This window comes from Colletotrichum lupini, chromosome 3 (genome assembly GCF_023278565.1).
Source record: "Colletotrichum lupini chromosome 3, complete sequence".
In the NCBI taxonomy this organism is placed as follows: Eukaryota; Fungi; Ascomycota; class Sordariomycetes; order Glomerellales; family Glomerellaceae; genus Colletotrichum; species Colletotrichum lupini.
Window position 1 is genome coordinate 170,701 of NC_064676.1, and position 15,184 is coordinate 185,884.

The following is a 15,184-nucleotide window of genomic DNA, read 5'->3' on the forward strand; positions in this document are numbered from 1 at the left end:
GGGAAGAGAAACGAACGATGTTCTGCATGTGGTTCAACCAGACAGAGACCAGTTGAAATGAGATTGTGCTTGATGGTGTTTACAGGATACGAATACGCAAGACGAAACCCCCTTTGACGTTTTGATGGGTCTACTGGCTTCCTTTAAAGAGGTGCCGAGATGTCCCTTAGATGCTCTCCTGGCGGGAAAAACGGTCCAGCAACACCGTTGTAGACTTTAACATGGCTTCAGCAATCGTCGACACGCCTATCGTACAGCCTGGAGTAAGGCAAACATGGTCTAATGAGACGGTTCTGTCGCCTAGCACGCTGCCGGCTTTCTTTTCGGGCTGGTCAACATGGCAGTACATCGTCACCTTCCTTCTTGGCGTCGTCGTGTACGATCAGGGTACGAGCAGACCTTGAGCTCCTCGAAGATAACAAGAAAAAGACTGACATATTGCTAGTGATGTATCTCAAGAGGAAAGGCTCAATTGCTGGACCTGCGTACAAGATCCCCCTCATGGGACCCTTCATCCAGGCTTTACACCCCAAATTCGAGGAGTACCTTGCCCAATGGGCGAGCGGTCCCCTCAGCTGCGTGTCAGTCTTCCACAAGTAAGTACTTTAGCTCAGTCAAAGAAGCAAGTCCTCAAGGTCACTTAGGTGCATGCCCTGATCATTGATATCTCAGGTTCGTTGTTCTTGCTTCTGATCGCGACATCGCCCACAAAGTCTTCAAGTCTCCAGCCTACGCCGAGCCATGTATCGTCCCCATCGCCAAAGATATCCTCGGCCACAAAGCCTGGGTCTTCCTCCAAGGCAGAGAACATGCCGAGTACCGGAGAGGCCTGATGCCCCTGTTCACCAACAAGGCAATGGCAACATACCTCCCAGTTCACGAGAAGGTGCTGGGCGAGTACTTTGACAAGTTCGTTGCCGCAAGTGAGGCAAACAACGGAAATCCCATGGCTTACATGGCTCTCTTCCGCGAGAACAACTGCGCGCTCTCGTGCCGTACCTTCTTCGGCGACTACATTTCTCAAGGCGCCGTCAAGAAGATTGCCGACGACTTCTACCTCGTCACCGCAGCACTCGAGCTTGTCAACGTTCCTCTCTCTATGTACATTCCCGGAACAAAAGTCTGGCTCGGAAAGCGCGTGGCTGACCAGGTCCACGCTGAGTTTGCAAAGTGCGCGGCCGCGTGTAAAGCCAACATGGCCAAGGGCGCGACTCCGGCATCCATTGTTGACCACTGGGTTCTGCACATGATGGAGTCCAATAAGTATCGCGAGAAGGTTGCTGCTGGCGACACCGATGCTGTGAGACCTTCAAACATGATCAGGGAATTCACCAACGAGGAAATCTCAGAGACGCTCTTCACCTTCCTCTTCGCATCCCAGGATGCGTCTAGCAGTGCTACGACATGGCTCTTCCAAGTCCTGGCGCAAAGACCAGACGTTGTTGAGCGCCTTCGCGAAGAGAACCTTGCCGCGAGGGGTGGTGACAGCACCAAGCCCTTTGACCTCCCCATGCTGGAATCGCTCACCTTCACCAACGCCGTCATCAAGGAGCTCCTCCGTCTCCGTCCACCCGTCATCTTCGTTCCCTATCTTGCAACCAAGAACTTCCCTGTTACGCCGAACTATACCGTTCCCAAGGGATCCATGATCATTCCGTCTTGCTACCCGGCCCTGCACGACCCCAATGTCTACCCCAACCCCGAATTCTTCGACCCTGACCGATGGATCACTGGAGACGCCGAGTCCAAGACCAAGAATTGGCTCGTTTTCGGTGCTGGACCACATGATTGCCTTGCGAGGAGGTATGTGCCACTGACGATGGCTGCCATGATTGGCAAGGCGGCGTTGGAGATTGATTGGAAGCATCATGCTACGGAGAAGTCGGAGGAGATTAGGGTGTTTGCTACATTATTTCCAATGGTAAGTGTCTGGTCATGTCTCAGTCTCTAACTTCGCAGATGCTGACTCTTTTCTCAAGGATGAGTGCCAGTTGAGCTTTACCAAGCGACAGTGAGACTCGCTTGCTGAGTTGCTACGCTAGCTTTTGCCTGTTTCTTCTATAGAACACGCGGATCTGTCTCTAAGCATGATGACAATGGGGGACTTCAGAACCTCACACGACTATCTTATTTTTAATAACGAAAATATTCCATATGAAGGTCGTCCTGGTAACCTTCTTCACAGTTCCTAATTCCAAACACAGACTCCCTTGCCTTGTAAACGACAACATCTCAAACGCCCAAGTGATCTGATAGCACCATATCCCTCATTTCAGTGATCAACCGCGAGAATTCCACATACCAATAACGTCATCTGCAGTAGCCTCCAGGGCCTGCTGCTCTTCCGGGCTGGAGGTCCAGCTTTCAGTCCCGGCAATGTGCACCAGCCCGGGGTACTGTGGCGGAGGAGTTATCGGGGACACGGAGAGTCGCTGGGAACTGTTGGTTACACTGCTGATCTCTGGATACACCTGCATCGAGGGGACTGCAGCTACATGCACCCTGTCCCGATGAAACATCTCCATCCGTCGCGAGCGAAGAGATGCCGGGGACGGCTCGCTGTGGAACCCAAATCGTCGGCGGGATGGTTCCCAGCCAAGCGTCGGACTGTTCGCAAAGCACGGACGGCCTCGCATAGACTCTCGAGGTGACATGGTTGATCTGTTGGAGGGGTAATGGGTAGGACGACTGATCAAGGAGGGTACCAGAGAGCCTGCATCCGACGAGGTCGCGCTAGTGTTGTTGGTACGAGTCGGACGCAAAGGCGTAATGACGAAATGGCCATCTACCTCACACTCGATCGACATTGAACCTTGACCCAGATAGCACTCTAGGTCAGGAAGTCTGATGACGGTGCCGGTGGTTGCGATCGACTCGGAGTCGTTGATGCCACTGTCTCCTACCGAACTCGCTGCATCGAGGGCAATGCCTTGGATGGACACTCTCAAGGAAAAGTTACCAGGCCGACGACGTAAACGCCGACTACCCGGAAGCGTGCGGTTGGTTGAGGAGGATGGTACTTCTGATCGACTGCGCTCAGAGTCAAACGGCATCGTGGGCTAATCAACGACTGAGCTTGCTATAGCGTAGGGTGCTGTTCAATGTTATTGAAAGACAAGTGTGAACTGGAGTTTACTAAAGCTGTTGTGACCAAGTTTATTGTAGACATACGAGGTCTCTCGAGTTTATCTATATAAGAATCAAACATCTTTCTTTGCTATTCTACCGCGTGGATTCAAAGAGTTGTTGATTCTGACTTGAAGTTGTGAGAGGATTCGAGATAAGCCCAAACAGAAGCGGGTTCTTTGCTGTATGTTCAACCCTTAACTTCTAGACTACTCTGGTAGAGTAGAATCTTTGCTAACTATCGAACCACATATTCATGAAGAAAGATGGAAAAGACATGAAGAACTCGTCAAAGAAGCGCATTTCAGCGAGACATATTGCTGCAGCTTTGTCTCGACTGTGGCTCCTTGCTCTATTTCTGGGATCAACAAGCTGGTTGGTTGTCCTTGTGGAGCCGAGGAGCTCCTCCATTCATAGTTACAATTGAGCACCCTACCGTCAACTCGGAAAAGGGTCGGTTAGCTCAGTTGGTTAGAGCGTGGTACTAATATTTCACCTGAAATGTTGTGTAATGCCAAGGCCGGGAGTTCAAGCCTCCCACTGATCACGAACCTTTTGCCACGAGCGCTATTTACTATTTTGCTGAAATAGCTAGTGTCCATGAGAGTTCCACGAGAGCCATTTGGCGATAGACAATTGTGGTGCGCAAATTTGTGTTGAAGTTTTGTGTGATGTGGGGAACATGTTGGAGACAGACCACCTGAAAGAGTTGGAGAAAAATCGCGGTTACTTCGACTTCCGTCGCGAGAATCTATATGTCTTCTAATTACCATGAGGCCTGTTCATGATGGACATAATGCGCACAAATTTGCTCAGATAGCCGTGACGGGGCTTCCTATCGTTGCGTACTTAGGTTGTTCGCTCCTCATCGCATCCCCCGATCTCTACATTCAGGCAGTAGTGGCCGGCGTTGGCCGTGAATCTCCATTCACGACTTCACACGCGCATATCCGCCTTTCAAATTGGCTGTCCTGCCAAGCACTAGACGCCTGCTGCGATGTAACTCCAGCGGGAAGGCGAAGAAAAAGATATTCAGGCTAATATGGGAATCCGGCATTGGGTCAACCCTTGACTCTCCCGTAGCCACGGTTCTCTAAATATCGACGCGTTCATTAAGGACCCTCGATCTTGGACCTCATTATTGCAGCGTGGGTGGCTACTGGTGGAATTTTCTCAGATCCCGATTTCTGGGCCCGGAACTTGAAATGAGCTTGTCGACGCCAACCACTTGCACATTACGGACAACTTTCCTCTTCTCTGTCAACCTTTTCTTCTGGTTCCCTCCGTCTGCACAACAACCCCGCGCTCACACGCGCCAAAAAAGAAATCTTGGAAATGGGCCTACGGCGCAGGCGGGATGCCCACTTTCTCCCCCTCGCGCTAGCCCAGGCACAGGAATTCTCGGAGCACCCTCCGAGCGCCAAGTCAGTTTGCCAGACATGGCCACGGCACTGCTGCTGTTGCTCCGTCTGACTTGCGCGGCCAGTATGCCTATCTGGTGCAATGAGACATATGATAGTTCTCAGCGAGTTTGCACATGACGCGATCGAGCTGGGAGAGGTTCACTCCGGGTAAAAAGGATGAATGCCTCTGCAGGAGATCTGAGGGTCCTTCCTGCTTGACGCTGAACCACCACGATAATTTCCCCAATATTTGCGTGGGTGGTTAGCAGCGGGAAGCACATCCTTCGGGCCGGCGATGCCACACCCCACGTGGGAAAGTCGAGAATCCAGGAATATTCCAAAGTCATGTTCGATGGCCAGCCAACCTAGTGAGAGCCAAGAGACAAAGGGTGAAAGCAGCATGCAATGTGACCCCAGGTCAGACCTCCCTCGCGATGGAGTTTGTTCAGGATCATGTATAAGTCTACGGTACCCACCCCAGGGAAGATGTCGATAAGAGATGATGCTCTAGTTGTCAGACGTGTGCGCATCGCTCAGCTCATCGACCATCAATCAGAATCAGAGAGTCGAACATCATGTACGCCAAGGCTGTTCTCGCGGTTCTGTTGGGCTCCGGCCTCGTTTCGGCTCAGCTCAACACCCTTGCCGTCCGCGCCGGTCTGAAGTACTTCGGCACGGCCGTCGATGAGCGCCGCACAACTACGGATGCCGCCTACATGGCAATTGTGAACAACACTGCCGAATTTGGTTCCCTGGTACCTGAGAACGGACAAAAATGGGCGTATACCGAGCCTACTCAGAACACCTTCTCTTACACCTCGGGAGACATTGTACGTGATGCGCCAGGGCATGGGGGCTTGGCTAGATCCATTAGACTGAGCGCGGGCTGACTCGATGATTTCGCCTAGATTCCGAATATTGCAAAGGCGAACGGCCAGATCCTGAGATGCCACACCTTGACATGGTAAACTTCCCTTTGGTATGAGCATTGGTGGTGCACAACTCTGACCAGGAACCAGGCACTCTCAACTCCCCAACTGGGTCTCGAGCGGATCATGGACAGCAGCAACCCTGACTGCCGTCATCAACACGCATATTTCCAACGTTCTAAAGCACTATCTCGGCCAGTGCTACGCCTGGGATGTCGTCAATGAAGCAGCAGCAGACGACGGAAGCTGGCGCACCAGCGTCTTCTACACCGTCCTCGGCACCGACTACCTTCCCATCTCCTTTAGAGCTGCCAGGGCTGCTGATCCCAATGCCAAGCTGTAAGCCAGAGAGTCCCCTGCCTCTTACCACTCAATCACTAATGGAAGAACCCAGCTACTACAACGACTACAACCTCGAGTACAACGGCGCAAAGACCAACCGCGTCTACGAAGCCGTCACCATCGTCCAGAACGCCGGCGCACCCATCGACGGTGTTGGCTTCCAGGGCCACTTGATCGTGGGCTCCACCCCGGGCCGCAGCGCCCTCGCGACCGCCCTCCGCCGCTTCACCGCCCTCGGCCTCGAAGTCGCCTACACGGAGCTCGACATCCGCCACTCCAGCCTGCCCGCCTCCAGCGCCGCCCTCGTCACACAGGGCAACGACTATGCCAACGTCGTCGGTTCCTGCTTGGACGTTGCCGGGTGCGTCGGCGTCACCATCTGGGGCTTCACCGACAAGTACAGCTGGATCCCTGAGACATTCAGCGGTGCCGGTGATGCCCTTCTGTGGGACGCCAGCTTCAACAAGAAGCCTGCGTACACGTCTGTTTCCTCTGTACTTGCTGCTGCTGCTACTGGTGCCGTTCCGACTACGACTTCGCGCGCGACGACTTTGATTACGACTACTACATCTGCTGCTGCGACTACGAGTAGTGCTGCCTCTGGCGCCGGACAGGTCCGCTGGGGCCAGTGCGGTGGTATTGGCTGGACCGGGCCTACTACTTGCCAGTCTCCTTACGTCTGTACCAAGGCGAATGACTACTACTCTCAATGTCTCTGAGAGATTACGGGATTCTTCTTTAATCGCCCGCTCTCTATCGTGAGCAACAAGCAAGGGACGGAGAGGGTACGGCACTTTCGGGGATGGCGGGGTAGAGGTGGGGGTGGGTTCAGTCTGGGTTCCATGCCCATTTGATTGAACCAGATGTAAATACTTGACCTTCATGTTCATACTTACTTAGTACTTTGATTCATGAAGAATGAATTCAACTGTTTGCTCCTGGCTAACGTATGCTCTTTCGGCAATACTTGATGTTTTGTGTAACCATTGACATCACGGTTGATGATCAAAGAGAACTGTGTTTTCTTCCACGGGGAAAACCCACTAAATCTCGCTCCCAAGCTCCTAGACCAAGTGTGTGATTGTCGCTACATCGCTCCAGTATGGGAACCAGACGTAAGCACAGAAAAACTAAAATGGTTACTAATTGAGTTTCCTGGTATTATGCTGCACCTCGGCTCGTCGTCGTAGAGTTTAGTGCTCTTAAGTCCGGGAGCATAAGAATAACTTGGTAGATGCTACGGGTAGGCACATTGGAAACGAGAGACTGGCACAAGCTTCACCGCTAAATCAATCATCCATGCAAGGTAAACGCCGATAGTAACCCTCCTCATCGCCTATCACCGATGGATATACCTAGGAATTTGTAATGATGCCGCGGAAGCGGCGCAACTCAAATGGCACAGGCTAGTTGAGGGGGAATCAAAGGCTATTCTGCAAATCTGCGATGCGATCGAATGATACGCGACGCCGTCGTCCCGGACGATCGGCAATAAGCACCTTAGTGCATACCAAGCATACTAACGCACATGTTTCCATGGGATGACAAGGGAACTAGCTAAAGCCAGCAAGCCAAGAAGAACGTCTGTCAGCGCCTCCGTCAGCAGGCTGCAGCAGAAAAGAATGGAAAAGCTCCATGCATGCTGGTGTCTGGCTCGGGAGGAAGCGTACGAAGTACGGAGTACATACGGATTTTACGCTTGGCCTGCATTGCCCCAAGTCACTGACAGGCTGTGCTACGCCGCACAACAGCATGGAATCGAACAGCTGAACCTCATCCACGGACACCGTGGGGCTTCATGCTGGAAACGTCAGCTAATTCACGTAGCTTATCTGACTCGCGCGAGCCCCCGCGGCCAAAGGAAATCCGGACTTTTGACCGTGGAGGGGCATTGGGGTTAGAACAAGTTAATCCAATTACATGTCTCAGTTGCCAAGAACAAAACCCACTGAAGATTTCCACCCCTCCTCTCTGCGTCATCATCTGAAGTGGCGGGCGAAGCTAGTCCTTTCCGGCCCAAGCACCTGCGAGTATGGAAGCTTGACACCGCCAGAAAGGCCAGACCAAAAGCTGAGTAGAACCACCAAAAAAGAAAACGAACCCATCCGCGGCATTGACGGCTGCCCCTGGGCGTCGGAAGGCTCCGTAGATATGCCGGCAAGCTCATTGAACTGCTTAAACTCGGTATAGTGCCGTCTTAACTCCAGCTAGCTCCGGTCAAGAGAGTTCTTGATGACATGATGAACGAAGGGGAATGGGCCCTAGCTCGCAGCATCTGTGGATGCCGTCATGGACCGTGGCCTCGGTGCTTTGTATTCTAAAAGTTCATACATAAACCCTGCCCCCCTCACCAAGTCGCTGATAGTTACTGCCTGATCAATTCGTGCTCTACAAGTTTTGAAGACGAAAATCGACTCCGACAGTACCATATCAACAACGCGAGTCAGCTTATCACAAACACAACACACACAATCATGTCCGACATCAAGTTTGAAGGATGGCTCGGCCACAGCCCCGACAGCGTCAACGGAAAGATGGAATGGGGCGCGTTCGAGCCCAAGAAGTGGACTGAAGACGACGTCGACATCGAGATCTCCCACTGCGGTATCTGCGGTTCTGACCTTCACATGCTCCGCTCGGGCTGGGCTGAGACCCCTTATCGTGAGTTTTCCCTCTTTACCCCGCCTCGACTCAAAACGCGGGGTTTTCAAGCAGCAATTTGTCCATTGTTCTTTGCTAACCTGTGCTCCTTTTTTTTAGCTTGCTGCGTCGGACACGAGATCGTCGGCAAGGCCGTCCGCGTCGGCAAGAACGTGAAGCACGTCTCCGTTGGTGACCGCGTAGGTGTCGGTGCGCAGGCTCGCTCCTGCATGAAGTCCGACTGCCCCGAGTGCTCCATCGGACGCGAGAACTACTGCGGCCGTGCCAACATCAGCACATACGGCTCCGTCTACCCCGATGGTGAGGGCAAGGCAATGGGTGGCTATGCCGACTACAACAGAACCAACGGACACTTCGTCATCAAGATCCCGGATGGTATTCCTTCTGAGGATGCCGCGCCCATGCTTTGCGGTGGCATCACGGTCTTCTCCCCGTTGAAGGAGAACGGCTGTGGACCTGGAAAGACTGTCGGTGTCGTTGGTGTTGGTGGTCTTGGCCACTTTGCTGTGCTCTTCGCCAAGGCCCTCGGCGCTGACAAGGTCATTGGTATCTCCAGAAAGGCCACCAAGAAGGACGAGGTCCTGAAGCTTGGAGCTGATGAGTACATTGCGACCGACGACGACAAGGACTGGTCCAAGACCAACGCCCGCAGCATCGATCTCATCATCTCTACCGTGTCCAGCGAGAAGATGCCCCTGCAACAGTACCTGAGACTGTTGAAGGTCTACGGCACATTCATCCAGGTCGGTGCCCCCGACGGTGGTAACCTGCCTCCCATCAACGCCTTTACTCTGCTCGCCAGCGGTATCAAGGTTGGTGGCAGCGGTATTGGCTCTCCCTCCGATATCAGGGAGATGCTTGAGCTCGCTGTCGAGAAGAAGGTCAAGCCTTGGGTCCAGAAGCGCCCGCTTAAGGACGCCAACAAGGCCATTGTCGACATGGAGCAAGGCCATGCTCGTTACAGATACGTTCTGGTTAACGAGAAGCACGCTAAGTTGTAAAAGTATCAAAAGGTTCGGAATGGACTATGTAGATTAGAAGATGAATGATGAAATGATGATGAGTTGAAGCTGAGTCTATGAATCTGATTGCAAACATGTGCTCGCACGAATTCTACATCGCGTTTGCTTCCACTTGTGGCTATCCGCGGTTTCTCAAGCTCGTGAGCGGTCGGGGCCATGGCTATGTCAACAATTAGGATGATTACCGTAAGCATGCTTACTCGACATGTACTTCACAACGCAATCAATGATCACTAAAACTATGGGGGCGAGGTTCCTACGCCAATACACTACTCTCGCTTCGATAATCAAGTACATCATGATGTTGTGTTATTGGTGTCCGTTTAATCACTCTTTAGTCAAGCACTCCCAAGGGTTAAGTCTTTCCTAGAATGCGAAGAGTAAATAGGGAGCATGGCTACTGCTCCAACAGCATGATTATGAATTAAGTAGGATATATATCGGCTGGTAAAGTCTTGTCGCTTATACAGAGGTGGTTCTACATTACTTGTGTATCATGGCACTCACAGACATGGATGACTATGTCAAAGGATGTTGTCAGCCATCTTCGCGCCGGGGTATTGTTCCTTGAGGCCTTCATCAAGACTCTTTCCGCCTACAGTCATATCCTTGAAGGCCGGGCAGGCCAAATTGAGGATGGCAGCGCCAACAGTGTCGGTGACAAGCTTGAGAGGCGCCTCAATGATGGTAAAGATTGTAGACAGCGAGTTTGGTGAGGCGGTCTTGAGAATCTCAAAGACAAAGCACAGCAGATTGTTGCCTTCCAACAGCTTGGTGAGGTTCAGGACACCACCGGTAAGGTCGGCGAGATTGACTCCCGCAAAGCTGTTGACCTTTCCCATGTTTCCGCCGATACTGTAGTGGGAGACTCGTGAGCATGTTGCTTGATAATCTTTTGACTTGGGTACTTAGAGTACACGTACCTTCCCAACTCAGGGTACTTGGCAATCCAGGCAAGAAGATCCAAGTTCAGCTGAACCAAGCCGTAGTCCACCGGCGTACGGTACCAGTTCTCTGGAATACGTTCCCAGCCTCTATTGTACGTGAGATTGCCCTCTTCGCCCTCTACGGCGAAGAAGCTCTTCAGAGTTGCCTTGTCTAAAGGGAATCAGTACATCAGTCCAATCTCTAACAAAGGCTGATAACTTACTTAAGAGGCCAGTTGGATTCTCCGCGGAGTGGTTCGCAAACAAGCGGCAAGCAAACAAAAAGCCCGCGTTCCGAGAAATCATGCCAGTAAAAGGACCATAGTAAAAGTTCGGGTTGGTTGCAATAGTCTCGTTGAAGCGGATAGAGGCCCTGTCAGCGAATAACTCAAAGTTGTAATCGCCCTCGCCTGACGACATGTCGTAGAAGGACTGGAACTGCTCCATGACCATGGTGGAAGCGTCTCCCGTCATGTACAAGTCGGCTCTGGTGTTGGACGAATCACCCTCGATGATGTTATGGGAGCCATTCAGTCCGCGAGGCGTACCAAGGAGACCGATCAGATTGCCCAAGATGTTGTTGGATCCGCTGGCAGCATCTCCAATGGAGAAACCTGGGTTAAGAGACAGAGGGTTTCCGACAAAAACAGTTCCCATCACTCCTAAAATCGTTGAAAGCTCCAATCCCATGCCAAACACAGTGTTGATAGCGGCCGTGACCTCGACTAAGCTCGTCACACCCTTGCGGCTGATGTAGCCATGGTTCGCCAGAGCGTTGAGCCCCGGGCAGGGACCACGCTGGGCGCCATTCTTGAAGTCGGGTGCGATGAACTTATGGTCGCCGGTTACATCGATAGGTGTTGTCAATGGGTCGAATAGAAGCCTCTTCTCATGTACCTCGTGAAAGGCGCTGGCGATGTGTCCGGAGAGCTTGGATGAGAGCTCCTCTCTGAGAGCATCAGCTGCGTATGCGGGGAACCCAAGGACGCCGCTGCCGAAACAGGGCAGAATGGAGAGAGCGTAATGCAGCTTCATTTTGAAGCGGCCAAGTCAAAAAGAGTGTGAGAATTGAATGATATGACGTGGGGTTGAAAGAGTGACGATGGATGACTGACGGTTGCCGGTGGGCTTGTGTCAATGATCTAGAGGTGGAGGATTGGAAATCGGAACATTATTCTTGGCCAGTCCCTTTTACTATGGAAGTTTGACGGGCCGCTGGTTCCGCGACGTGCGGAAACCAAACATTGGGATCAACTCGAGTTGGCCTAATCGTGGGCATCGGAAGACAGCCGGCCAGGAGAAACACATGGGTGGTCAAGTATCGTAAGCTTCATGGCAGTGGCCCCCAAATCCCACCGGCACTTCGCTTTCCTCATCATGATAGGAAAAAGATCTTCTCAGGCTTCGTAGCTGCTCAATCTCAATTCTACTTATTGGGGATCTGGTATCAATCTGTTGGAAAGGGCGACTCCCATTTCCCAGGATGTTAGTTGGGGTTGCTTGGTTGGTTGTTGTCAAGTAAACTTTACCAGTTTAGCTCGAATAACCCCTGGCCAGCATGTAACCCTTTGAAATTGAGCAATTGTCATATCGAGGCAGCCCAGAATTGATAACTCGAAGGATCTGCATTCGAATTCCCCGATAGCCCCATTTTTGAACTTTTGGGTCTCCAAAAGTTTGACGGACTCTCCGGGAACGCAGCAAACTTCCGTCAACGTCTTCTAGCGTGAGCATCAGCACTTGTGAAGTTGCACAATTTGACTGCCCACTGATCGACTGGTAGGAATTTAGACTGGAGAAGAGCCCAGGCTTACAGAGTTGCATTGAGGTGCCGACGTTCACAAGAGTGCCGATTCGGGCCTCACGCTTCCCGACTAAACCGCACACCGCTGGTCGGTGCCCCTGCACGGTGCAGTGGTTCCGGTTCCATGGCTCAACAGACGCGATGTACTGCCCATCCGCAAGACATCAGGGGCAGATTCCTACGAGCCCCAGCACTTGTGGCAGTGTCAGACGCAATTGGGCAAATTCTCGTCCCCCTTGTGTTCCTAAACCCTATTCGAGCACTTTACAACGAAGATCTCCAACAAAAACCGGGCATGGAATACAAGAAGAATTTGTGATAGAAACATCCACTACGCAGGGTCTTCGCGATTCCTTCGCGATTACTGCATCCCACCGCCCTCGCCGTCTGCTCCCGTGCTGCCTCACCAGCTCAATCCACAGTCTGTGGGCTTGAAGTCGTAATGGCAGAGTCTAGGATGACCAGCACGTGGTCCAGTCGCAGGGTCTGAAACAGATCCCTGTCTGTCATAATTCACGATGCACCCCGCTAGACATGGGATCCCGGAAGGCTGGCCGCTCCATATTTGACGTGTTTGGCAACGGTCTTTCAGGAGAAGAAGGAATGCAACATGCTCGCCTTGCCGCTTTCGAAGTCTGATGTCTAAAATGACTTTCAGAGAGGGTTACATAGATGATTAGGGGGCGTTGATTATGCCCAAGGGTAGATATACCAATCGAGCTAGTAGGGCTTGGTGATTTTCGCCAAGAAGTGGCAAAGACCAACAGGGACTCTCTCGCCATGGGAAGTCAGAAAGATCAGGGCCCGTCTGACGCAGTTGAATCAATGATTCAACGCGTCCCGTGTCTGTCGATGGGCACCCGCCCACAAATCGAAAGAAACCCTGCTGCCAGCTAACTTCCTAGAACCTGGTTTTGTCTTCGATGAAATGGAAACGATAACGTACGCCGGGATGCCGGCAGATGTGGCACAGATTTGGGGCCTCTTGGATCAAAAGATGAAAGAGCATTGAATAAGTCTTCATACCGACGGGATTCAGTCATTCATTCGTTCCTCCTTCTCCGTCTTTTCTCCTTCTTCCTTCCTTCGTCTTCTTCGAATTCCGTTTCCAGCCCTTCAAAGCTGGGACTAGAAACCATGAAATTCTTTGCCTTTATTTTGTTACTTTTGGCGTGGTGTCAAGGCGTGTGGGGTTTGTCCAAAACAGTTGATACCCCCGCGTCCACGGAGACTCCTCCGTTGTGCGGCGTAAGTCATGCATCCGGCTGACTGTTGGACGACTTCAGGAACTGACATTGGAATAGTTGCAATGCATTCAATCAGTCACTTTGGCAACGCAGCTATGCTCGCTCACTAACGCAACTTGCATATGCACCAATGTTGAGCTGAATGAGAAGATTTCACTCTGTGTGCACTCCAATTGCACTGTTCGGGAGGCACTACGTATGTTGCTACTTGCTAGTGATGACTGAAAGTTGATGAACTTACGATCTTTCCAGTGGTTCAAAGTTACTCCAAACACACTTGCGGTGCACCTTCACGAGACAGAACTGCATTAGTATGGGTCACCGGAGTGGTTTTTCTGGTTCTTGGCCTTTTGGCGTTCGTGTTGAGAGTCATGGCTCGACTTTGCCTGGGTGGCCAGTCTTGGGGGCCAGACGACTGGGTTATGTGTATTGCGGTGGTGAGTCAACTCTCTTCTGCCCTACGCAAATTATCGAGTTACTAACAGAATGGTAGGGCATGATGATACCACTCAACGCTCTATCGGTCCCAAGTAAGTCTTTCCATGTCTAGCCAATATTTTATGTTGCTGACTCGTCGCAAAGTCTCTCAAGTTGCTCTGGGCAAGGACATTTGGAACGTGCACCCTGACGACGTGACACAGTTTCTCTATGTAAGTCTTTTTCTGCAGATGTTCAGTGCCTTAACTGACTTTAGTATTAGCTCTTTTACTGGGACGAGCTTCTATACCTCGGCGCTCTGCCAGTCACCAAAATCTCAATTCTTCTCTTTTACCTCAAAATCTTTCCCAAAAGAGAAATAAGAATTGGCTGCTGGGTTCTTATCGGGCTCAACGTTGCATACTTCATCACCTTCGAACTCATCTCGATCTTCCAGTGCCGTCCGATCGATGGGGCCTGGAGAGCATGGGACAAGGAATACCCGGCAAAATGCAACAATATCAACATCCAGGGTTGGGCTGCGGCAATCATCAATATTCTTCTGGACTTGGCCACGTTGATTCTTCCGTTGAAAGAACTGTACAATCTTTCGCTTTCTACAAAGAAGAAGCTCATGGTCATTCTGATGTTCAGCGTTGGGTTCTTGTATGCTTGGCAAATTATCCATCCCGCAGAACTGTTTGCTGACAAATTCTACTTAGTGTCACTATTGTGAGTGTGGTACGGTTGCATTCGCTGGCCAGCTATGCAACTACGAGCAATGCGACGCGTAAGTTTCTACCCAACATACCAGTGGGAAAGCATTAAGCTAATGTGATACTAGAGGACTACGTCGAGGTCGGATACTGGAGCACTATTGAGGTTCCGGTAGGCGTCATCTGCGCCAGCATGCCTGCCATTCGCTCTCTATTCAGTCTGGTCTTTCCCAAGGTGTTCGGCACCACTCAAAGGGGCAAATCAAACTACGCAAATCTCTCTAGCCAACAGAAGGACCTTTCCAACTCCCAGAAGGTTTCATCCAAGGGCTCGTCAAAACCGGCTATTCGAGTGCTCAAGGAGTTCACAGTCCGGTCAAGACATCGGGATGATGTCTCCTACGTTGAGCATGAACTCACGGCAGGGCCGTTCACAGACCCCAGTTCGCGCCCGTCATCAGAAAAGAAGCCCATTACTCCACATGAATCTGTGTGAGCAAGGCATCATGAGGAATTTTACTGGCCGGCGTTTATCTGCTATTTATTACTCTCACTCATTCACCCGCTTCCTTTTTTCGGCAATATTTAGAC

The 15,184-nt window shown here is 51.6% G+C and overlaps 7 protein-coding genes and 1 non-coding gene across 8 annotated transcripts; 5 read left to right on the forward strand and 3 right to left on the reverse strand.

The window, feature by feature from the left end:
• Nucleotides 1–170: 170 nt before the first annotated feature.
• Nucleotides 171–2,015, forward strand: CLUP02_04776 (cytochrome P450; the record flags this gene model as incomplete). Its single annotated transcript, XM_049283787.1, has 4 exons — nt 171–387; nt 446–596; nt 673–1,921; nt 1,980–2,015. The coding sequence occupies 4 exons, from the start codon at nt 171–173 to the stop codon at nt 2,013–2,015; spliced, it is 1,653 nt and encodes a 550-aa protein (XP_049140930.1).
• Nucleotides 2,016–2,279: 264 nt separating this feature from the next.
• CLUP02_04777 (uncharacterized protein) lies at nt 2,280–3,053 on the reverse strand (the record flags this gene model as incomplete). The annotated part of the gene is made up of 1 exon (XM_049283788.1): nt 2,280–3,053. One exon carries the CDS (start codon nt 3,051–3,053, stop codon nt 2,280–2,282), a length of 774 nt encoding a protein of 257 aa, XP_049140931.1.
• Nucleotides 3,054–3,578: 525 nt separating this feature from the next.
• Nucleotides 3,579–3,673, forward strand: CLUP02_tRNA073. Its single transcript has one exon. It is a non-coding gene; the product is annotated as a tRNA-Ile (tRNA).
• A 1,015-nt stretch (nt 3,674–4,688) lies between these two features.
• Nucleotides 4,689–4,931, reverse strand: CLUP02_04778 (uncharacterized protein; the record flags this gene model as incomplete). Its single annotated transcript, XM_049283789.1, has 1 exon — nt 4,689–4,931. One exon carries the CDS (start codon nt 4,929–4,931, stop codon nt 4,689–4,691), a length of 243 nt encoding a protein of 80 aa, XP_049140932.1.
• A 173-nt stretch (nt 4,932–5,104) lies between these two features.
• On the forward strand, nt 5,105–6,519 carry CLUP02_04779 (glycosyl hydrolase family 10; the record flags this gene model as incomplete). The annotated part of the gene is made up of 4 exons (XM_049283790.1): nt 5,105–5,359; nt 5,438–5,493; nt 5,549–5,797; nt 5,853–6,519. 4 exons carry the CDS (start codon nt 5,105–5,107, stop codon nt 6,517–6,519), a joined length of 1,227 nt encoding a protein of 408 aa, XP_049140933.1.
• A 1,562-nt stretch (nt 6,520–8,081) lies between these two features.
• CLUP02_04780 (zinc-binding dehydrogenase) lies at nt 8,082–9,462 on the forward strand (the record flags this gene model as incomplete). Its single annotated transcript, XM_049283791.1, has 3 exons — nt 8,082–8,105; nt 8,224–8,461; nt 8,561–9,462. 3 exons carry the CDS (start codon nt 8,082–8,084, stop codon nt 9,460–9,462), a joined length of 1,164 nt encoding a protein of 387 aa, XP_049140934.1.
• A 545-nt stretch (nt 9,463–10,007) lies between these two features.
• Nucleotides 10,008–11,444, reverse strand: CLUP02_04781 (oxidase; the record flags this gene model as incomplete). The annotated part of the gene is made up of 3 exons (XM_049283792.1): nt 10,008–10,338; nt 10,407–10,581; nt 10,634–11,444. 3 exons carry the CDS (start codon nt 11,442–11,444, stop codon nt 10,008–10,010), a joined length of 1,317 nt encoding a protein of 438 aa, XP_049140935.1.
• A 1,906-nt stretch (nt 11,445–13,350) lies between these two features.
• On the forward strand, nt 13,351–15,089 carry CLUP02_04782 (CFEM domain-containing protein; the record flags this gene model as incomplete). The annotated part of the gene is made up of 8 exons (XM_049283793.1): nt 13,351–13,461; nt 13,518–13,656; nt 13,713–13,897; nt 13,954–13,990; nt 14,043–14,110; nt 14,161–14,543; nt 14,600–14,667; nt 14,722–15,089. 8 exons carry the CDS (start codon nt 13,351–13,353, stop codon nt 15,087–15,089), a joined length of 1,359 nt encoding a protein of 452 aa, XP_049140936.1.
• Nucleotides 15,090–15,184: the final 95 nt, after the last annotated feature.